This window comes from Rhinolophus hipposideros (genome assembly GCF_964194185.1).
Source record: "Rhinolophus hipposideros genome assembly, chromosome: 16".
NCBI lineage: Eukaryota > Metazoa > Chordata > Mammalia > Chiroptera > Rhinolophidae > Rhinolophus > Rhinolophus hipposideros.
The window spans coordinates 51,889,268-51,914,335 of NC_138062.1; the positions used below are offsets into that span (position 1 = coordinate 51,889,268).

At 35.9% G+C, this 25,068-nt stretch overlaps 1 protein-coding gene across 2 annotated transcripts in view; it reads left to right on the forward strand.

Moving 5' to 3' along the window:
• The window catches only part of MARCHF1 (membrane associated ring-CH-type finger 1), a 656,198-nt gene that overhangs the window by 505,927 nt on the left and 125,203 nt on the right, over window positions 1-25,068 (forward strand). For both annotated transcript variants that reach the window (XM_081077612.1, XM_081077613.1), the window contains one exon: window positions 15,643-15,693. In XM_081077612.1, the coding sequence (XP_080933738.1) occupies window positions 15,643-15,693 (51 nt within the window). The remainder of the gene's footprint in view (window positions 1-15,642; window positions 15,694-25,068) is intronic.

Sequence of the window (25,068 nt, forward strand, 5' to 3'; positions counted from 1 at the left end):
TTGATAGACCTCCTAGAACCTGCCATCATAAAAGTTCAATTTGTTTGTTCTATAAAGACTTTCAGAAAACTAGTTACATAAGCACATGAATCTTCCTGGTGATAAATCATAATTTACTAACATTGCTTTATTTTGAACCACCAATATTTTGCTGACTGTCCCATACGTATCTTTTTGTGTTCTTGATAACATTTCTATGCTTTTCATTTTGATATTTGGCAAAAATTGTAGAAACTAAATCATTCCCTGAACTATCTTGTTATAAGTGGAGATCTAGGGAGTGTTGATTTTTATTCGTCTCACAGCATGTGGTGGAAAACTCATTAATTCTTTTGAAACTCCTTGTGGGCAAAGGTCTTAATGCCTTTTGAACTTATGATATTGAAATAGAGAATTTTCAGCAGATATGCCAGCCCTTTTATTATATTTTATCCCCAGAGATTCTTTATATTATGCGAAATTGAAATGTCTTTAATAAATAGTCATTAATTCATGTTTCTTTTGTGCACATATGTGCATGTCTCGGACCTCAGTAGTTTCCACTAAGATTAATGTTCACTCCCTTCAGATTTTCACATTTGGGTAGTTGAAATTATGTAAATACTTTATAAACCTAAAGAAGCTCAAATATATAAAAGCTAATATCTTTGCTGGGGGAGAGTCAACTAAAGTAGATTCAGTATAGCTTATAATACTAGAATTTCAGGTAGGACTTTTAGCAGGTATCAGGCCGCTGTTCTTTCTACCTCTTTTTTAAAATTTCAACTCGCCATCCAAGGTCAAAGCATGACTGCTTTTGATTAAACCAGTACTGCTACCAAACATGTATAGTGTTACCACATGGAGAATTTGATAATATTGTATTCAAAATTCAAAATATGCTATGACCAAAATAAATCCAATGTTTCTTTGTATCTGTGACTTTCATTTTAGCCACATTTTAAAAAAAAGGTATGGATTTTTATTTTACTATTATGAATGAATAAAAATAAAGGCTTATTTTAGTATTCATGAATGAAATATCATGTAAATTGCTATTGTATACTTGCTGTCTATTATCCCCAAGAATATGTGTGCTAAATCTCTCTGAAACAACATAGAGAATGAATCATAGTTCTACTTAACTTATTAAACATCTATCATGCTCCAGGCAGATACTGGATTTAATGTAAAGAGAATAAAAATGTAATTTAAATATAGTCCCTTCCCTTGAGAAACACTTTATCAAGTAATGATAGTAGAATAATATACATAAACTTACACCCGAATTAATTTAATTAAGTAATTGGTATTTGTGTACAATGAGTCTCCAGAATTTTTATGTAAAAAAAAATTTGTGGACAATAACATAGTTAGAAAGGAAGGCTAGGAGTTTTCTCTACAAGTTGTTTGCATAGGAAGCAAATTTTGACTTACATTATGTATTTATTGGGCACGGTTTCTATGCGTGTGGTGGAGAATCAGGCAGTTCGTGAAAGCTAAGTGGCTAAAACGTTGCATTTTCAAACTTTTCACTTCTATCATTTTTTTATTGAAACATGTTTCATAAATCCTACTTAGTCTGGTACTTATAATACGTAAAACCATTACAAGCCCCGAAAAAGAATAAATGAGACACTGAAAAGTAAAGTGACAGGGCCAAAGTCAATGCTAGTGATTGGTGACCAGATCTAGAATTTGAACCAGGTACCTTGTCAAAAATGGCTCATAAGTAAATGACAGTGAGGAAAAGGACTGAAAATTCATTCTGATGCTTATTAATTATTATTACTATGCTTATTATATGCATATATTTACTATTCGATGTCTTATTTGGTAGCTGTAAATTATTTCTTCCCGTCTCTTTAAGGTATGCACACATTTCATTAAAATGTGCAAACTTGTTAAGACTTCTTTGTAAGTGACCAAGGCCACTGAGGCTATTTGTTGTCAGTGACATCCACATGAGTGCCTGAGGCAGATATCCTGTTCCACACGGGCCTTATCTTATTAGACAAGTCAGGGTCTCACACCTCTACCATTGTCCACAGGTGAGATTTGAAGGCGTGCTTTTAATTTTATGAAGAAGTGCTTCATAACGTCTGTCTGAAACTGATCTTTTTCACATTTTCAAGAAATGGATGCAGAACTTTTATTTCTAACAGATTATGTTTCTAATGTAATGTAATACAGACTGCATATAAATAAGATATAAAGTTTATATAAAATACAAGATCATGCTACTATTTGGTTAGCCCTTTATGTTCCATACTAAGCACTTTATTTAATTTAATTCCTACTTTCTAATTTAATACTCAAAACAACTTTGAGAGGACTGTATTATTATCAGTGTTCTACAGATGGATCAACAGAAGTTGCAGGTGGTTAAGTAACTTGTCCAAGGTCACACCAGAAGTGGTGTAGTTGAAATTTGAGTTGAACCATTCTGCCAAATTTACTATTTATTAGTTATAATACTGCATTAAGTCATAACTCTCCAGTGTCATTCCTAATCATTTTTTCCTGGATCCAAGAGAGTGTATGCGTAGAAAAATTAAATTTGATTTTGTTATGGATTCTTGTGAGGTCCCTTGTTTTCATACCCTCTATAATTTGTCTAGTAATTAACCTAATAATAGTGGACAAGAATCCTGACATTCTGTCTGATGTGTGAGTTCAATTTTTTTTTGTTTTTAAAATATCTTAAGAAGATAGCAATGGAGAAAGAGAAAGAGAAAAAAGAAAGGATCTGTTAAAGCTGCTTATTGTTTAGAAATAATCTGGCTGTGATCTTTCTCAAGCATGCATGCCACTTGCATTTATGCAAACTAAGATTGACTTTTAGGCTGTCTTCCTACGAGTTCCATGAAATGTTGCCTTAAGATGTGTAACTTGGGACCGGACTGGTGGCTCAGGCGGTTAGAGCTCTATGTTCCTAACTCCAAAGGCTGCCAGTTCGATTCCCACATGGGCCAGAGGGCTCTCAACCACGAGGTTGCCAGTTCAACTCCTCCAGTCATGCAAGGGATGGTGGGCTCCGCCCCCCTGCAACTAAGATTGAACACGACACCTTGAGCTGAGCTGCCGCTGAGCTCCCGGATGGCCCAGTTGTTTGGAGCGCGTCCTCTCAACCACAAGGTTGCCGGTTGACTCCTGCAAGGGATGGAGGGCCGCGCACCCTGCAACTGGACCTGGAGCTGAGCTGCGCCCTCCACAACTAAGATTGAAAGGACAACAACTTGACTTGGAAAAAAGGCCTGGAAGTACACACTGTTCCCCAATAAAGTCCTGTTCCCCTTCCTCAATAAAATCTTTAAAAAAAGATGTGTAACTCCAGACTCCCTGGTGGTCCCATATTATCAAATAATGAGGGATTATCAAAAAAGGACCATAAATAAGTGACAATGAGGAAAAGGCCTGAAACTTGTAATAACATTTCCTGGGACTGTGTTCTGATCCACATCTATGTTGCATGCCTGTTTGTTCAACTAGGAAAATGTCATGTCCTCAGCTATTTTACGGAACAAGAATTTACATACCCAAGGATAAAATTTTAATGCATTTCTTTATGTATTATTGACTGAAGGAGGGAGAAAGAGTTGGATAACGGTGTGGAGGCATGAATAGGAGAGTTCAGGCACAAGAATGGAACAGCTTGAAGTAGCTTCATCACATTTAAGTACAGAGGGAAGGATTATTGACCTTTGCATGGAACATGCCTAAACATGTTTGCTTGGATCACAAAATGTTTACTATTTTTAAAGTTTATGTCTTAAGATAAGGGACGTATTGTTGAGTTTCTCACAGAAACATAGCTTTTTGTTTTTTTCCATCCTGAAGCCATGGGAAACACACACACACCATGTAGGTTTTAGAATGTTTTAATCCTATTTCAGAATTTACTAGAAAACCTAGCCTGAACTTTCCTTGACAATGTCTTAAGAAATATATCATCACTAAAGTCCTTTTAATAGAATGAAAGATTCTAATGAAAACATGCCACCATACAGCACATTTTAAATGTTTGGTCTCTAATATGTGGACTTTCTTACAAACATGTCTCCAATCTTAAAATCTATAGGAGGAAACAATATAACTTTTATATGAAGAGTGGTTTGAAAGCTACTTGATAGATTTTCTAGTAGCTGCAGACTGTGGTTTGTCAAATATGGCCATACCTCCATAGTAACCTTCTAAGATCTTCAATTGATAACAATAGGAAAAATTAGTGATAATTTTTTTATGCAACAATAGAAAGAATACTAAGGAAGATTTTTATCCATAGGGGTCTAGTCAGAAACAGATGGCACTTCCAAATTGGATAATTTGGGAAGAATTAATAGTCAATTTACAACAGGTGTGAGCAGAGTATGTAGAGAATACAAGGGGTAGACCAGTACACCCTGGCTAGAAACAGCAGTGGGTGGTTACTACCCCACAGGCTTGAAGAGGCAATGAAGAGCAGCATTTTCCAGAACCCAGAAACAGAGATGGCTTTGTGAAAATGCTGAGACGTCCATTTGAGGGACAGAGTCAGCCTCTGGTGATGTCTCAAGGAGGAGATAATTACTCTGATCTCATTATCCTCCAATCCTATAATCTCCTACTGGGGCTCTGCACTAATGGAATGAAATTGGAAGTCAGAGAGCAAGGGAGCCTGAGATGAGATCCATCCAGGTGTGCCTCCTGGGCACATGGCAGTGTGGAGAAGAGTGGGGCACAGTTCTGTAGGGACTAATGGAGACGATCAGCACCCCTGTGAATATAACATTTGGAGCTCAAATGAACATAAGATGTCTTTAATTACTGCTGGAAACTCTGAGATTCCAAGACAGAAAATAAAGCCTAAAAATCAGTGAAATGTGAAACACTTATTGGAAAAACAGTCAATTAATAAGGAATGGGTCTATATATTTTGTGTTTTGCAAAAAAGAAAAAAATTAAGGCAACTGATGATAGATTTTTCTTTTGGCAATAGTAATTAAGAAGATTATTGTGAGAGAAAGTAGATGACCAAGAATTTTATACATGGATCAATTTAAAAAAAAGTTTTGTAAACTCTGTGTGTATTCTTAGAATATGAGAGGTGTGGTGAGCTTCCTGTTTTTAATATGAACTTCCTGTTTTTAATGTGAGCATAGTGATATAGAACAGAATTGTGGGAATAAGTAAAATTTATACTCTTATAAGGGTTCAACTGTTGTACACTAAAAGCTTATGCTAACCTCACTCTATGTACTGTAAAAAACAAAAACAAAAACAAAACACAGCAGTAATCACCTTTTCACACAAGCCACTGAACTGAAATCATCACCTTCTGCATGTTAGCAGCCATTCAGTGCTTCTTGTTTTGTCTTTTCATAACTGGAAAGATGTATGAATTAAACCCTCAGGGCCTTTTCCCTGGCACTTTGGCAATTCAGCCAGTGATCATTTCTATATTCTTTTTCTTTCCATCCAAATAAGACTCAGTTTGAAATATTTTTAGTGCTGGAGAGCAAACTTTTTTTAAATAAGCATTTCCTTTTGTTTTCATGCTAGGAATTACAATTACTATCTTGTTCAGAATGATGTGTCTCTCAGCAGCAGACAGTCTTTTTTTTAGAAGTGTGTACATCAAGGGCATATTTTTGCAAAACTTTTTAGGGAGAGAGGGGAGATTTCTATAGCATAAGTTTTATATTTATTTCCTCGCCATCACAATTGTTTGGGCTATCTGAATACAAATAAAGCTTTTATCCATTATCATAATTAGCAAACTGAGCAAGTTTTTACATTAAATTTGGTATTTGGGAATTATGTTTGTTAGGTTTTTTTTTAATTCAGAATGTTTTCAAATAATTATATATGGAGCAGAATTTAATAATAAATGTGACCACTTACAAGTAAGTGTCCTTTTCATTAATTTTTCTTTAACTCTAGTAAATCCAAGCTTAAAAATCCTAATATCGTAGTTTATATTTACACGGTGCTTTAACATTTGGAATATACTTTCTCAAAGTTTATCATATTTGCTTCTACTGCTATTCTATAAGATCCTTAGGCCCATTTTGCAAACTCAGCAAGACAGGGCCAAAGAAAGTAAATGATTTTCTCATGGACACTTACTCATGAAGCTGGAAATCTAATCCAAGTGTTGTAACCATAAATCCTGAGGTTTTTTTCACCAATCCTACCTGACTTAATAATTAATGCAGTGTCTTATGTTCCAGATACTGTACTGTCTTGAAGAATATAAGCATCAAATGTTTCTTCCAACTTGTTTTGATCTCACATACATGCATACTTCTCTTTAATATATATGGAGAGAGAGAAAGAGAGAGATGGTAGATGATAGATAGATAGATAGATAGATAGATAGATAGATAGATAGATAGATAGAGTCTTTGATGAGTAAGACTAGCTATACCATTTTTCTTTTTTAAATTTTCTTAATTTGATATTTTACCAGAAAAAATGAAAAACAAGTAAAACTAGACCACACAAAAATATTTAGAGATAGCTAGAATATCCCCCATGGGCCTGCCTGCTCCCCTTCAGTCTCACCATACTAAGGGAGTGAAGGTAACCATTGTGAATAGATTGGTGTATTAATAACCAATATTGGATGAACATATTTTTGCTCAGTCAAAAGTATAGGTATATGTAAATATGAGGTCTGACAATTAAGTTCACAAACTTGTAACAATGTTGCTAACCTTTTTTGATATCAGAGGGATTATTCATTATGAATTTGGACCAACTGAACAACAGTTAATTAAGTTTACTATTTGGAAGTGCTGAAAAGGCTGTGTGAAAAAATTAGATGACCTGAGCTTTTCAACAATTCATGGCTCTTACATCACGACAACGCACCAGCTCACACGGCCCTGTCTGTGAGGGAGTTTTAGCCAGTAAACAGATAACTGTATTAAGACACCCTCCCTACTCACTTGATGTGGCTCCCAATGACTTCTTTCTTTACCCAAAGATAAAGTAATTATTGAAAGGAAGACATTTTGATGACATTCAGGACATCAAGGGTAATATGACATCTCTTACAGCCATTCCAGAAAAAGTTTCAAAATTGCTTTGAAACGTAGACTGGGCACTGACATCAGTGCATAGCTTCCCAAGGGGAGTATTTCAAAGGTGACTGTAGTGATATTCAGCAATGAGGTATGAAACATTTTTTTTCTAGGATCAGTTCGCGAACTTAGTTTTCAGACTTTGTACATAATCATATAGAGAGGTTCTGTATATTTGTTTTTAGAGAAATGAAATTGCCCTGTACACATTGTTCTTTCAGATTTTATCACCTTAATAATACATCATGGATGAATATAATCACTTGCCAAGATAAAGATATAACTTCATATTTGCTTTGTAATTTCTGCATACATATCGCATACATATATTATTTTAACATGAACAGGCGTCCAACAGGCTCTTATATTCTTTCGCTTTCTAAGGACTTTTTTTTTTTTTTTGCCTTATCTCCTCCCTCCCCTTTTTTTCCTTTTTCACTGGTTCTCCCTCTGCCCTCCCACTACCATCCCCCTACAAAAAACCTCGTTAACACACTCATACATACCCTTTTTTGATTTTTGTACTCATACATTCATGTACAAATATATGTCTACACACAAATATATGCACATATAGACACTTCTAGAGTTTCTGTCCTTATATATTTTACAAATAATCATATGATACCACTTCTCATTTTACTCTTCACACTCAATCTTATGGAAATCTCTTTAGGTCAAATGGCACAGAGCCAATTTGTAAATTATATGTATATTATTAATACTGGAGGTGTGGCGACCTGCCTGGGGTTTTTTAAATAATTGCAGAGTATTCCAAGGTGTGGCTCTACTGTAACTTATTTAATCATTTCTCAATGGATGAGTATTGCTTACTCTATTAGTCAGGATCTACTCAAGAGAGAGAAACCAGACTTTTTGTTTGAACAGAGAATTTAATACAAAGACGGTGTCCGGCTGTAAAAGAGTGTTCAGTAGGTAACAGCAAAAGAAAAAAAAAGAAAAAAAAAAAACGAAGAACACCAAGATATTACAAATTGGAATTGCATGTCTGGATGAACAAGGGAAGACACTGGAATTATTAAAAGCTTGGAATAGGGCCCCCTGGAACTGAAACTCAGACTTCTGAGGAGGTAGCCAGCTGGCTGGGTGCTTGTGTTTAAAGAGTGTAATGAGGCTGTTTCTGAGGGTGTTTCTGAGGGTATCAGCAGCTGCTACAGGCGGGAACTGCTGCAAAGAGGGTGAAGAACTATTTCTAAGATGATGCACGGGGGCTCATGCGCACGCGCGCACACACACGCGAAGCGGATAAGATGACAACAGGAAGCAAATAGGATGGAGCCTTTCTCCTCTTTCAGTTTCCCTGTGGTTCCCCCTTCCTAGTGGTAGAGGGCTTCAGAGGGAGCCAGATAATGAAACAGAAATGTGATTTGCAGAGTCCCAGGCCGGGAGCAGAATTTAGGAGGGTGGGCTTAAAGCTTGGAGACATGATCATCTCGAACCTCTTTACTGCAATTTTTTTTTTCAATTAAGAACATACCTGTATTAAGTGTTCTTATTCACACATCTTTATGTACCAATGTTTTTATTTCTCTGGAATAGATTCCCAACAGTAAGATTACTGCATAATATTATATTTTTAATTTTACCAGATGTTGCCAGTTTTTTTTAATGATACTGTAAAAATTCACACTTCTACTGGCACTTTTAAAGAGTACTCTTTCTTCTTATCCCAATCAGCAACAGAGGTTATCACTCTTCAGTTTTTCCAGCATGATGAATATAAAGCAATGTCTTATTATTTTGTGTTTTCCTGATTGTGATTTTAAGTATCTTGTCATATGTTTATTAACAATCTGTATTATAGAAATGTACACTTGAAACCTATATAATTTTTCTGACCACTGCCACTCAATAAATTTAATTTTTTTTTAATCTGTAGTTCCTTTTTTGTGAATTTCTATTCCTATCTTTTGCTTAAAACTTTGTTGGCATTTTTTTTCTCTTGCCTTATTGTGTGAATAGACATAATCTCTTTGTATATTAGGGAAAGTGAACTTTATCAGTCTTCTGTGTTGTACTTTTTTCTAACTGTATGGTTTGTTTATTTGCTTTAATTTTTGTCTTTTTTTCAGATTCAATATAATCAAATGTGACATAGTTTGTGATTCCTATATTAGTTTTATAGAATCTCACCTATTCCAATATTTCATTTATAATTTAGGTTTATTTCAAAAATTTATTTTTTTCACATTAAGACTGTTCAATCTGGAGTCTATGATTGTATGTACTATGTGATAGGAGTTTGACTTTTACTTCCACATGGATAGCCATTTGTCTAGAAGCATTTATTATATTAACTATCCTTTCAATATTGACTTAAAATACTAGTTTTGTTATATATGAAATTCTTATATCTATTTCTGATTTCCTATTCTGGATTTCACTGACCTTTTGGTTAATTCTTATGCCGTACCATATTGACTTAATCACAGTGACTTTTAATACAGATAATGCCTAGCATAGGGAGACCTCCTTTTTAATCATTTCTTGGTTATTCTCAGGCATTTCTTTATATATATATATATAAAGTATGTATATGAAGTATGTATATAAAGTATATATATATAAAGTATGTATATAAAGTATATATATAAAGTATATATATCTATAAAATATGTCTATCTATCTATATATAGATAGATAGATAGATATACTTTAAGTTCATTTTATCTATCTCCTTTCTACTTTGGAAAAGAAGAAATAGGCCCCATTGGGGACCTAAGTGGAACTACATTCTACTTATATGTCAATCTGTAGAGGATTTATGTTTATAAAATTATCTTGCCATCAAAAAATGGTGCTTTCATTTGTTCAGATCATGATTTATACTTCTCATAAGATTTTATTGTTTATATTTTAATAAGATTTTATGATTTCTTTGTTAAATTTATTCTTAAGTGTTTTATTGTTTTTGTTTTTATTATCACATTTCTGGATATTTATTGGTAGAAGAGAGCTATTGATTTTGCAGTATTTCCATTAGGATAGACTCAACTGTTATAATAAATCCAAAAAGTGATGGCTCAAATGATATACAATATTATATATCTCTCTCTCATGATAGTTTAGAGAGTATGTTCCAAATTGTTAGAGGTCATTCAAGGACTGAAGAGAAGCCAGCTCTATTATCTTTAATATGTGGCTTCCTGGCTAATTCTGATACTCACCATCCTAAGACAGAGCAATAGAAAAGGCATGAAAGAAATTTTAGATTTATGGGACAGGCTGAAAACAGACAATTGCTGGCTCTGTTCACATCTCACTGAAGAGAATTTTGTCATAGGCAACCTATAACTGGAAGGGAGATGTAATGTGACTGGGAAGATGTACTCTCAGTCACTATTCTGTTAATACAGAAAGAGGGAAAATGGATTTTAGAAAATTTAGTAGACTCTGCCGTGGTATAATTACCCTGTATCTAAGTATTGCACCAAATTCCCATTAATTGTAGTAGTTTTCTTTTTTAAGTAGAGACTCTTAGAAGTACTATAAAAGTATTATCAACAAAAGAAGTTTGTTTTATTGCTTCTTTTTCAATATTTTTCCTACTAAATATTTATTTTGTTGTTATTATACTTGCTAGAATCCTTCAGACAATTTGAATAATAATAGCAAGATCAAGCATCCCTAACAGAATTTCTTTAACTACCAGAGTTCTAGTATTTTACCATTTAGAATAATATTTGTTATTGGTTCTATAGAATATTGTCTTTAATACTTTAAGAGGGTTCCTTTCAATTTGTATTTTACTTAGAGCTTACAGTGCAATAAGACTGCCGAAGTTTGTCAAATATTTTTTCAGCATTTAAGATCATAATGCTTTTCTCTTTCACTTTATTAATCTAAAGAATTATGTTGACAGATTTCCTGATACAGGAATATCTGGAATAAATTGTGTTTATTCTATTTCCTGTGCATTTGAAAAAAAATAAACTGCTGGTTTATCAAAGAAATATGCTACTATTTAGATATAAGGTAATGTTTTTTTAAAGAAATTTTGCATCTGTAGTCCCAAATAAGATTAGAACATAATTTAATTTCCCTCTTTATTTCTTTTTGGGTGCTGACTTAGTATATTTGGAGTTTCATTCATACAGTATTAATAATATGAATTAGGGAAATTTATGATTTTATAATAAAAAATAGTGTAAATAAAATTGGAATTATATGTTCTTCAAAAATAAGATACAAAAATAATATACAGTTGTGTAATCATCATGTCTGTATCCTTTTTAGGATACACACTTTCATTTACTTTTCCAATCTCTTCATTGCTATCACGTTTTTCTCTCTCTTGAAAAAATCCTGGCAACGTTTATTTTGCTAGAATATGATTCATTTCCGTTAGGTTTTCAAATTTGTTGCACTAGCATTATATGTAGCTTTTATCATTTTTCTAATCTTTTCTGTGTCTTTGGTTATATATCCTTACTCATTTCTTATACAATTTTGCTCTCTCTTTTCTTTACTAAACACTATAGAAAGTTCATCTTTTTTTGTAATTTTGCTTCCCAAAGGACCTGCTCTAAGAAAGTATTTCTTTATCCTTCTTATTTACATCCACTTAATGAGTTTTAGCTTGTATATTACACAATTTTTCTATATTCTTTTATTTTGTTTTGAACTGGGTTCTTTAATAATGAAAGAATGTATAGTTATAAATGTTTATCTGGATACAGCTTTTGCTGTGTTCTATAGATCTTACTTAGTATGTTTTCTAGAGTTTCTGGCTATAATTTTCCAGCAAGATTTCATTTCTTTGGACCAAGAAATATCTAAATATGTGGTAGTTAATTTTTCAGGTGATTAAGATTTATTAGTCACATTTCAAATTTTATTTCTAATTTTATTGCCTCAATATCAAAAGAAGTGCCCTATAAAATCTCTATTTAAATACTTTTTCTAAGGTGTTATTTGATGCCAAATAATTTTTTAATGTTTAATAGACATTAAAAAGTATTTTTCAATTAATGAACATGTGATTTTTTATTGCATTATTCAACTTTCAAGTTTTTATTGCATTATTCAACTTCTCTATTTTCTTGTTTAATTTTTTTATAAGCCACATTGTCTTTAAAGACTTTTCTTTTTTTCCAAGCTTTAATTATCCTAGCAAAAATATTCTGTTGTCTACTGAGAATTCTTCAGGTGACCCTTCAATTTATCACATTCTTTTTCTCCTTTCAAATACTCTTGATTTTTAGCCATGGGTCGGGGCAGGGAACAAAGGGAAAAATACTACAGATAGCATCATATCAAAGGTCTGTGTGAGACTGTCTTATTCTGGTTTCTTCATTCAGGAATAGTTTTTTTCCTTCAGATCACATACAAAACCTCCTTCAAGTTTTCTTACTGCCCTCTTCTGATCAATGATATAATAAACAGAATATTCATATGTAGCTACGTTCAGGTCCAGCCACACTGTGTATTCTTTAACACAGACCATTTCCTTTTAAAGGAACTATGCCACTTTCCTTAAATTATAACATTAAAAAATATATTAAAACAATTTAGTATTAATTTTTTTTCATTTGGTAATCATTGTTTTCTTGATGGAAATAAAAATCCAACCATGTTTAGTAAGATCAAATTTAAAAGATGTTATTATATTAATAATCACAGAAAACTGACAATGTCAGTTACATTCATATCAAAACAAAAATTAGAAAACTCTTGAAAATATTAAAAAACGCTTATAAAACTTAAGTATTTCCCTCTGTATATTGTAAATGATCTGCCAAGATCCAGCATCACTCCTTGATGATCCCAGATTTTTCATGTAGACTTGTTGGAACTTATTGGTTCCAACTTTTATTGACCTGCACGATTACTATAATTTTGGTACCAGTAAGTGATGTTAGAGTGTAAGATGGCTTCTATTTAATCTAAGGTAAAGTATTTAAGCTGATCATAATAAGGTATGACAACCATATTTGAATAATCTACAAAGTAGAATATGTCATTGTGATAGTAATGGGACAAACCACCCAATTAATTAGTAGCAAATTGGACAGATTGCTTTGGACGTTTTCCAAGGGAGAAAGTGCTTCTGGCGCTTCGCTTCAAAGGCAAGGCAGACCAAACTTCCTTAGTCCTCTTGGGTAGAGAAAAATTTGATTTTCTATTCTTAAGTTTTATATGCCAGAATCTTATCCACAACAGAGGCAGAATTGCAGGACAGAGAAATGCATGTTTATGTTAAAAGTATGAGTCTAGCAACCGGTGATAATCATGAAATTTGAAGGCAGTCTTTTGGAGTTTCCTCTACCTGTGAATAATAACAGAAATAATGCAATCTATAAAATGTTTTCATTTATAACTCATTTGATCTTATAACAATCTCCATTTTATAGCGAGGAAATTGAGGTCCTAGAATGTCAAACAATATACTCCTGCTAGAGCTAGTCTACTACCACAGGTCTAATTGCAAGTCAATCTCTTACTCTATATCACTGCCAGCACAGCAAGTGTGCCTCACTCTGTTCCCATATTTTAACTGGAATAGAGATAATAGAGAACTTAGCCATGGCAAAAATGTAACCTTTACCTAAGCTCATTTATTTCTTTCAATGCCTAATCTCATATTAGGAGAAAATGGAACCAATGGATTTTAAGGTAAAAGATCTCTTGAAATACTAAATAATTAAACAAATGCTTCCTCCCATTAGATTGGGGGATGCTGGTGAAGAATATGAGAATTATCTCTTTATTATAAGACCCTGCTGATTTCCTTAACAATTGTGGAGGGAACCTGGCCCTCCTTCTTTTATGTGAAACACCACAAAGTCGTATTTGGTTTGAAAAATTAGGTAATCTTATACCAAATTGAATTTCCTACAGTATTTCTTAGTTCTTGCTGAAGCACTTTTCAATTCTAGTTCCTTAATCATATTCTCAAATACCATTTAAATATAGAAAACATAAAACACAAAACAAACAAAACAAAAACACCACAACAAAACCACTCCCAAAACCTATTACAACACGTGGCCTATTCACCTCTGTTCTATAGTGTCAAAATCCTGAATTTCACTGAGAAGGAAAGATGGATGGGTTTTGTTTTCTAGTCTCTAAAAGAGGAGTTGAGATGTCAGTAGAAAAGTACCTCTCTCCATCACCAGAGGAAGCTAATCAAGGAAAAATGTCTGTGGGTAGTAGATACATTAATCTCCCCCTGGATCACGGGGCTGTTATGAGGTGTAACTAATTGTATCGTTGTGACTCATCTTGGTTTGTAATAACATGTTCCACAGTGACATCAGCGGTTGTACGAGATGGATGTTGCATGTAAAGGAAAAAGTTTGTTCAGCTGCAATATCTGCAAGCCTGTAGATGACACAGTGACAATCTGCAGTGAATGCAGCAATTGTATTTCCACAGTAACACATTTGTGATATCCTGTCATCAGCATGTTTCTGAAACTTTCTCAAACAGTCATCATGGGACAGTTTCAGGTTATTATAAGAACTTAGTTCTCAAAAATGACCTCTGCGGGTATCTAGTCAAGTCCACTTTTGTGCTGAGTTCAGATGCTCAGAAAATTATTTTTAAAAGAATCTTAAAATATTTCAGTGATAATGTTAGTTCAGATCCTTCACAAACTTTTGGTTTGTAGAACAAGTTCTTCAATAACATTTTCTCTACAGAAGGATAGGTTGTGTACTCTGTAGGAAGAGTACTGTGATCTCTTTCTACGTCTGAAATGCATACATTCTGATTGCCCACTCAGTTATCTATGAGGCAATAATTGTCACGGTGGGAGAACAACCAGACTGGAGTAGTCAGAAGGCCTGTGGCTGGCCTTGGCCTTGTCATGAACTTATGACTGCCTGGAACAGAATGCTTCTGAGTTTGAAATGAGGGGGTGACACTCTTTAAGATACCCTCCTACTTTAAAACTGTAACTTTTTAAAAATTACCTATTCAAAACCTTTTTTTATACTTCTTTTCAAGTAAATTGGAAAATCTTAAAGGAGCAACAAATGAGGGTATAACTTTTTTAAACTTATTTTGAATTTTTTAATTTTAAAATAATTTAAAACTACTTTTTTAATTTAAACAATTAAATGTTTTAAATTTTAAAAGTGTCATTTAGATTTTTTTTTATTTTAAAAGGCAAATAACAGAAAAGAGTAACAAAATGCATTTTACAAGCGTACGAGTTAGATGCATGCTTGTATACCATGTGCTTGGTATACAATAATTACTGACCTTGAGAACCAGAATTTACTCAAATTCCTGATAGCAAAAGCAAAAGGGCAAACAATGGATTATATTTCCACTAATTTTATTTCAAAGGAACTGAATATCTTTTTCTAGAGAAATGAGCATTTCCTGAAAATAAATACTTCTAGACTGACATATACCCCGATGGTAATTGAAACATTTTCAAAATGATACTGATATGTAAAAGAGAAATACAATTTAGTAAGAGATAAGCCATTCTGTATAAGCAATTTCTACCTCTAATAGAACAATATAGAGAGCATTTACACATCTGCTGTGCTATGCTTTTTTTTCCCTCAGTGGTAAAAACTATTGCTGTATTTTTAATGTCTCTTATTTTATTTTTCAGAATGACAAATCCCCAGGGCGATCTGCAAGTCGATCAAGTAATATTTCAAAAGTAAGTAAATTTTACTTATTTTCTTAATTGTTTATTGATTTCCATATTTTACGAGTTTATGTAAATATTTTCTAATATTTAACCCATAATTGTTACCTACAAACAACACACAAATATGTTAATGGTTTCAACTATTTCAAATTGTTACTGTGACAAAAAGACACAATTTTACATAGCAAAATGAGTAAAGCTATTTTTCCCTCTTCAGTGCTACATGCAAAAGATAATTTGCTACTTTTAGAGGGTCATACAAAGTATGTTTTTTTCTCTCATTTCAAGCATCATAGAGCTGCCACATACCCAACTTGAAACTATAACATTCATGGTACAATTTCCATGAATTTAGGTTTTCGAATTTATTCTTGTCACCAGAACAGGTTTTAGAAATCAGTTTATGACATGAGATATTTGTTTGGTCATATTTACTTTAGAGTCAATAAATGACAAAAAAAAAAAAAACCAAAAAACAAAACAAAAAGCGCCTCCCTAGACTGACTATAAATCCAAATAAGAAACCACAGTGTTGAAAAATTTTGGCATGGGAGAGATAGATACTCTAGATGTTGCCTCAAAAACAAAAATTAAGAGTTATTCTCTAAACTGAGGCACTATGCAATGTATAGACTTGGTGTTTGGGGAGTGACAAGTCATTTAGAGCCAGCTGTCAAATTAGAAATTTATGACTTCCAAAAATATAATTCAGACAAAGATATATTTACCACGAATAGAACTTCTATTACAGAGCCCCTCACTTGCCAGCACCTTTCCACACCCTTGAACTTAATTTTACATGTGTAATATAAAATAAACTTTATGCACTGCCAAAATAAACTTTAGGCACTGCAGAACCTAGATCCACTCCAAATTTAAGGAAACTTTTGTGTTTTACTTTGTTTTGTTTTCAGAAAGAAAAGACTTTATTACTTATTGAAAAAATAGCAGTAGCGAGAAGATTGGCATTTTCTTAAGCTGGTTTCCTGAGGCCACTTCTTCCAAGAAAATGCCAAGATGGTCAGGTGACACCTGCAAACACACTGGGTGGATGACAGGAGCAGAACCCTAACCTTAGGAAACCCTAATATTTTTATTTATTTTTGTTTTTTATTTTTTTAAAAGATACAAGTTTCATTTACTGAAATGTAAGAAAAAAATACTACATGCAAATTTTATGTACTATTGCTAAGAGTATTTGGGGACTTACTTTCATCTACATGTTTCTTTGCAAAAGAAGTGGAAATACACTCCCTATGGGTCTCCTTTAATGTGAGATGCAATTCTCTATGGGTCTCTTGCATAGCTACATGTTTTTCAAGCGGAAGCATTGCCTGCTTCTACTCTGGAATATCTTTTTAAAGATGTTTGTATAGTGGATGGCATTGCAACATGGAGATATGGTCTCCCTGTGGAGCATTGGACAGGCATTTTTCTTACACTTTATTAAAAATAATAGGGTTGTTTACACTAAAGAGAAACCCTATGAATGCAAACAACCTTAATATTTTTAATAGAGAGTAAGCATGCCTGTCCAATGCTCCATAGGGAGACCATATCTCCATGTTGCAATGCCATCCACTATACAAACATCTTTAAAAAGATATTCCAGAATAGAAGCAGTCAGTGCTTCTACTTGCAAGACATGCAATGATGCTAGAGACCCATAGGGAATTGCATCTCAATACATGGTACGGAACATGTGTACATAATTACATTCAAGTTTGAGGGTCAGCATGGCTGGTGGTGAAGAGCCTCACTCTGGAAAGAGAGCATCTGAATGCAAGTCTTTTTACTCTGTAACCCCGCGACATTAACTTCCCCTTCCTCAAACACTGTTGCTTCCTGTGTGACATGACTATGATGATATCAGTCACATGAGAGATATTTTCTTACATGTTGTAAATTAAAACAATACCTTTCAAAGGTCTGTCATCTCCATCACCTCATGAAGAGCCTTGCCTGTAGCTGCGGGACACGCTTCCATCTGAACTTAATGTTAATATTACCTAGAAACTTGTAAATGGTACTGACAACTCCTTTGTCACACCAAATATATTGTTTCACTATCCAGGGATGAAATTATATCTGCAGTTCCAAACTGCTGTTTGAGTTTGACATAACGCAGTTTGTTTGTAACATTTTAGCCTTTATGATTTATTCTCTGAGAAGTGAAAACGTCAGGCGTGTAGTTTCCCTTCTGTGAGTTCTTCTTCCAGGCCCTGATATGTACTGATTGTGTCATTGTGGGGGAGACAGTTAATGAGAAAAACACATTCTATTCAGATAGAAATGAAAAGCTCGCTTCTTAAATAGTAACTCTAATTGTACAATAGCAAAAATCAACTATCTCACACCTGAAGGGATAAAAATATTTTAGTGAGCATACATTTATTTTATTGAAATCAATGTAACTTTCCTCTTGTTTGTGTTCAGAATGATAGTCACAAATGCTAAATCCATTGTCGACTCCTTACTACTTTTTCATGAATTACTACATGATAAATTCTTCATTAAGACCACATAACTTACCAAGTATGAAATGGCAAAATCTAGCAATGTTGTAGTCCTTTTAAAGTGGTGTAGAAGAAAATATTAAAATGGAACAAGGATGTTTTTCCTCTAATTTTGTTAAAATAATTTTTTATGTCAAAAAAAGACTGAGCTTTTCAAGGATGTGATAATCAATATAACAGTAATTAAGAATGTGGATTGTAGAATAACTGCTCAGGAGGGTTATTTAACTTCCTTAGTAACTATGTCTGAAAGGAGAATATATAACAGTACCTAACTCTCAGAGTGGTACATAATGTTATATATATATATATATATATATATATATATATATATATATATATATATATATATATATATATAAACAATAATAAATTATTTTAGCAGTATTATTTATACTGGGTAACTTCCTTATCTTTATCAAGTCTGTGCTGTGCTCGATCCTTTGATATGGGAAAATCACAGATAACATAGAGGACTCCATCCAGGATGGGATAGCAAAAATGTCCTTCATACTGTTGAGTCTGCTTTCCTGACTATTTCTTGCTTTTCCTTACCTAATCTACAGACCTTCTAATCATCATTTGTGGAATGTCTCCATCAGGAATCTTGTTCTATACTGGAAATGATGGAGTCATGAAAAAAAATCTTTTCCTAGTCTTCAGCAAATTTACAGTGAAGAATTTGAAACACAAAATATAACATAACATAACATATAAGTTAAGTACAACTGTATAATTCCCTGTGCAGAAAAGATACCAAGCAAGCCTGCAACTCTTATCCTTGGGAAAGCCTGCTGACAGGTTGGCCCTGGGATATCATCTGGGAACTTGGATTTCAGAAGTTGAGAACCACCCTAATCGATAAGAATGGTTCACTATGCCTAAACTGTGCAAACTATGTGGTCTATCTAAATGCCTGCTTTCCTAAGGGAGTCTGGAATTTTGGTACATGCTAGGCGGTGGATACCTATGTAACCAGCCCCCAGTAAAAACTTTGGGCACTGAGTCTCTGAGTTTCCCTGGTAGACAGCACTTCACACTGTTGTCCAACTCACTGCTGCATGAATGAAGCACATCCTGTATGACTCCACTGGGAGAAAAATTTTGGAACTTTGCTCTTGGTTTCCTCTGGACTTCACCCCATGTCCCTTTTCCCTTCACTGATTTTCTGTTGTACCCTTTCACTGTAATAAATCATAGCCCTGAGTATGACTATAAGCTCAGTCCTGTGAACTGTCCTAGAAAATCACCGAACCTGGGCAGATTCATAGGAAACTCTGATGCGTTAGTCACAAAAGTATAGACAGGAGCTATGGGAGTTCAGAGAATGATCACTTCCATTTGGTGAAGAAAGAGTGACATCAAAGAGGATCCCTTAGAAGAATGGTGTATAAACAGAGACTTGAAGAACAGATGTGACTTGATCAATAGTCAGGAACGTGTGTTTAAAGAGATATAAGTACAAGATACAGACACTAGAAAACATGAATTATAAGGAAAGCGGTACATAAATGTTTTTAGGGGCCTTTGACATGGAACTTTGATAATAGGATACATTCTCTTCAGTCTAGTCAAACAAGTGTTATCTGACTTGGGAACGCAGAGATAGATTTAGAACCCATCAAGATCCTTGAGACTTTTTCAAATAAATATGTGTGAAACTGAATATTATTATTTCTGCTATTCAGGACTGTATAAGCATGATCTTGCTGTTGTGAATATGAAATATCTAAACCTAAATAGGATAAATAACAAATACAGTATTATTAGTGATCATTAAAAATGTTCTCCTTCGTCTTTGCTTCTGAATCATTGTACCATATATTATTCAACTGCAGTTACACGTTGAGTTTTCTAGTCATTCCAACTTTTAATTTTTTATTAGTTTATATTTCTAGTTTGTTTTCGGAATATATAAGACAGGTAGTCCTGTGACTCATTTTAAATTATTATTCTAATAAGATTTGTGGGCCTTGAATATGTTAAAGTTGACCCAAAAGCTACAAGAAGCTATATAGGTTTAAAACAAAACAATGTATGTGAGATTGTCAAAATATCTCCATGTGAACATTTATCCATTTATCCATCACTTACTTTTTATTTTTGAAAAGCTGCTTTTGATATTAGTGCTTATTGCTGCTTTTTAATACACATACAGCTCAGAAATAGGTTCCTCAAGATGTAAAATTAGCCAAATTTGGCCTTTCTTTTATTTCTTCTTGGGATCATTACATTCAACTAGCAACAGCACATTATGCATTTCACAAGAAAAACCTTTCAAAAGCAAACTGTCAAAAGGAAAGAAAGCTGTGTACTTTCAATTCAAGTCAACATCTAGGATTTTCTTTTAAATGAAACCCTTTATGCTTTTGGTCTTTGTAGGGAGCAGCTCACAAAATCTAATCTACTTATGAAAAGAAATTCAAAAGCCATCACCTTAACAAAATGGTGTTTCAATTAGTTTCCATTATTTCCTATGATATTCTCATGACTTCATTTACTTGACAAAGGTTCTTCTAAATTGTTCAGTTGGTCTAGAAATGTCACGTATAATGTTAAGGTAAAGATGCTATGTAGTGTATAAAGTATTTCTAAAGCTTTCTCTTCTCTTGTCTGTGTACCCTAGTCTATTCTGCAATAAATGGAGATTCAACCCACAATTTTTTTTAAAGAATGTACCATGTACAAGGCATTGTATGAATCATCTCATTTTAAATAGATGGGTTTATTGGATCGAATACATACTTTGGTTTTACCTTTGTAAATCTTCATCTCCACATTTTGTCATTAAAATTCTAAGATAGTTTTCAGCAAGGTCAAGGTGAAAGTGTTCCCCAAATGTAAAATGTATTGGGAATTCTTTCAGCTGAAACTGAGCCACGCATTTGCATCTTTGAACAGGTGTTTAATGTTCTGATTTATTGAGAGATCCGTCTTGGTTTGCTTATACAATGGGCCTGTAAGTCAGCTATATCCTCAGACTACATACTTTTAGAGGGTAAGTTGATGAAGTAATATGATATGTAGAATTAGGAAACAACTAGAAATGAAGTGAACTAATTTGAGAACTTTTATAGAGCCTGAATCTCAATCTGTCCTGGGACCAAAGCTAACACTGAGGATAAATTTTAGTTGAATTAGTAATGGTGTGGGTGGAAGATTAAGAAAGCCTGCGATGTTCTTATATCCAGCAGCTTTTTCTTTATATACACTTACTTCTTAGGTGGTCTCACCTAGCCCATGGCTTTATATAGCATCACAGGCCAACAACTCTCAAACAGGTAGCTCTAGCTTATATTTCTGCCAGGAATTCCAGACTCAAATATCCTATTCAAAATGTCCACAATTAATATGCAATAAGAATCTGTCTTAGGTCAGGTTGCCCAGAAGCAGATCCTGAGATGAAAATTGTTTGCAGTGATTTCCTATGAGAGTGTTCCCAGGAGAAGCCATTAAAAGAGTGGGAGAAGCAGGACAGGGAAGAGGAGGAAGTCCAGAAAAGTTCCCCTGATCCTGCAAGGGAACTGCGCAGCATGAAATATACTTAAAGTTGTCCCGACTTGAGGCATGGGAGAGGAACTTACATCCTCCCATGCCAGTCATTCCCTGGCTCAGCGTCACTTAGAGAAAGGGAAACTTCCAGGCACATTGACTCTCTTCACATGCAGGTAAAGCTGTTGTCACGCGGGGAACCCTGCTTGCTGCGCCATTTGTCGTGCAGGGTCTCAGCTCCCACTCCCCACCCAAGAATGCAGGACACGGTAAGGCCAAAAAGGAACACCCATGGAGCCATAAGTAGGGGAGTCAAACCAATATATTCTCGCTGGCGGCTGGGCTGGAGACACAGGAAGCAGGATCTACATAATCTGCCTAACAGCAGTCCGCGCTTGCCAGCCACCATCTTCTTGCTAGCCCCCATTCCTTTTCTCTGCTAGCGTAGCCACAGCCGTTATATTAGTGGCCAATGGCCTACGGGTTACAGCTGACGGCCAACTAGCCACAGCTGCTGGCATCTGATCACAGTTGATGGCCATTTACTACCCGAGCCAGCACCTTTCTATGTGAGGCCGAGAGCCTGGAAACTGCTTTTTTGGGGTTTTGTCCCCACACTCCACCCCTACAGGGTCTCGCCTCACAATCTACGCGACAAGCGTCTTCTGCGAGGGGCCCTGTGCAAGGAGCCTGGAGGTGAATGCACTATCCTGAACACAGCCAGGCTCTCTGAGCACAGCCAGGGTTTCTCAGGGCACCACCACAGTACTTCTGGGCACGGCCAGACTTCCTGGGCTTCTTAGGGTACCACCAGTCTCCCCGGGCACAGCCAGGTTTTCTCAGGGGACCACCACAGTACTTCTGGGCACAGCCAGACTTCCTGGGCTTCTTAGGGTACCACCTGTTTCCCCGGGCACAGCCAGCTTTTCTCAGGGCACCACCACAGTACTTCTGGTCACAGCCAGACTTCCTGGGCTTCTTAGGGTACCACCTGTTTCCCCGGGCACAGCCAGAGTTTCTCAGGGCACTGTCACTCTCTCTGGGCACAGCCAGACTTCCTGGACACAGCCAGGGCCTCTCAGGGCACTGCCACTCTCTCTGGACACAGCCAGACTTCCTGGACACAGCCAGGGCTCACAGGGCACTGCCACTCTCTCTGGGCACAGCCAGACTTCCTGGACACAGCCAGGGCCTCTCAGGGCACTGCCACTCTCTCTCTGGACACAGCCAGACTTCCTGGACACAGCCAGGGCCTCTCAGGGCACTGCCACTCTCTCTCTGGGCCTCTCGGGGTACTGTGCTGGAACAACAGTGGCTCACATCAAGGTGCTTACATATTATCAATGGCGGCCAGTCAAGACACAAAAGCAAACATCCGCCAGTCCCACTACATGATGGTATGTTCCCAAACAGTCAAGCGTCCAATAAATTAGGGATGGAAGGCAATTCCCCATAGTCCATAGTCATTCGCCAGGGCTGTCCTGGGGGTGAGAGATGATGACCTTGACCTCACCCTCATCTCCCACGGAGGACTCAGCATGCATTTCCTCCTGGGACAAGTCCCGCATCCAGGCTGCCTCAGCAAGCACTTCCCAGCCCACAGGGCGGCAACAACCTTCGCTTTCTCCTCTTTCTCCACTTTCTCCGGCCTCTGCTGGTTGGGGAACCATCCACATCTTTCCACCCCTCCACGGGGATCGAGCTCTCCGGCAGCTGCTCCTCCTGGTCTTCCTGAGACTGAGCTTTCATACGCACAAACTGCTCCACTGCCCTTCGGAAAGCTTTGGCTGGCACCGTATCCTGCCGACTACGCCATGTGTCACGCAGGGAACCCTGCTCGCTGCGCCATTTGTCGTGCAGGGTCTCAGCTCCCACTCCCCGCCCAAGAACGCAGGACACGGTAAGGCCAAAAAGGAACACCCATGGAGCCATAAGTAGGGGAGTCAAACCAATATATTCTCGCTGGCGGCTGGGCTGGAGACACAGGAAGCAGGATCTACATAATCTGCCTAACAGCAGTCCGCGCTTGCCAGCCACCATCTTCTTGCTAGACCCCATTCCTTTCCTGCTAGCGTAGCCACAGCCGTTATATTAGTGGCCAATGGCCTACGGGTTACAGCTGACGGCCAACTAGCCACAGCTGCTGGCATCTGATCACAGTTGATGGCCATTTACTACCCGAGCCAGCACCTTTCTATGTGAGGCCGAGAGCCTGGAAACTGCTTTTTTGGGGTTTTGTCCCCACAGCTGTCTAAGAAGCCAAAGGCAGTTTTCCAAAGAGAATCGCAGTTGTGGCACTTCAGACACAAAAGTCCCCAGAAACCAAAGCATGTACTGAAACGGTGAAAAGAGCCAGAATGGGTCTTGGTGGAACCCTGGCAGCGTCTGGTATGGCCCATCCGTCGCACCACTCAGAGCGATATGAACTAATTCCATCTTGTCGACGATATTCTTAGATGAGGAGTGGTCACAATTTCTGAGGGGAGAAGTCAAAGATATGGAAGAGTCAAATGAGCTTTTGTTATTGAAGCTGCCAAAGCCATAAGTGATTCATCACTTTCTTTTACCACTTATTTCAGATATCCCTCATTCTTTTTGTTTTCTCACAAACTTGGTATTTGTTTTATTTTCTTTACCTTTTGAAAACCACGAATGAATTTTTAGAGTTTCATTACAGTACATACATATGTAGCACAAATATAAAATTAAGCATAAGAAGGGAAATAAGGAATTTAGGCTACTAGTCACAGGGAGGGAAGAAGAAAAGGAAATGCACTTAATGCTGGGTACAGAGATGATCGCAGATATATTTGTTGTTTTCTTCATTTAATGAGGATCTGAGCAAACATTAGTAGGTAATAAAGCTGAGTGATTGGATCACAGATGTTGACTATAATACTATCAACTCTTCTCCCAGTGTGAAATACTTAACCTTAAAAAATAAAATTTTCAATAAACAAAATTCCTTAAGCAGTACATTATGACCAATACTGATACTTATGCAGTGTCCATTGCCTTATCTTCTTTCTGCCTAACAGCTCTAATTTTTTTCACCTTTCTTTGAGCAACTTTGTCCTTCAGATAGGCTGGGCCTCTCCCCGTTTGTAGGAAATGAATCTGATCATCTCCTTGCTATTTAGGCCAAGAACTGTAATACAGTTTTGGCCAATGAGAGGGAAGGGGCATCAGAAGGAATTCTGGGAAAGTTTTCTGATTTTTGTTTGTTTGTTTTGTTTTTGTTTTTGTTTTATTTTTTTATTAGTTTCAGGTGCACAAGACAAAGTAATACTTAGACGTTTATCATTTATATCTCTCACACTGTGTGAACCCCCTCCCCCATCCACTATTCCTCTGACATTGCACAGAGCCATTACAT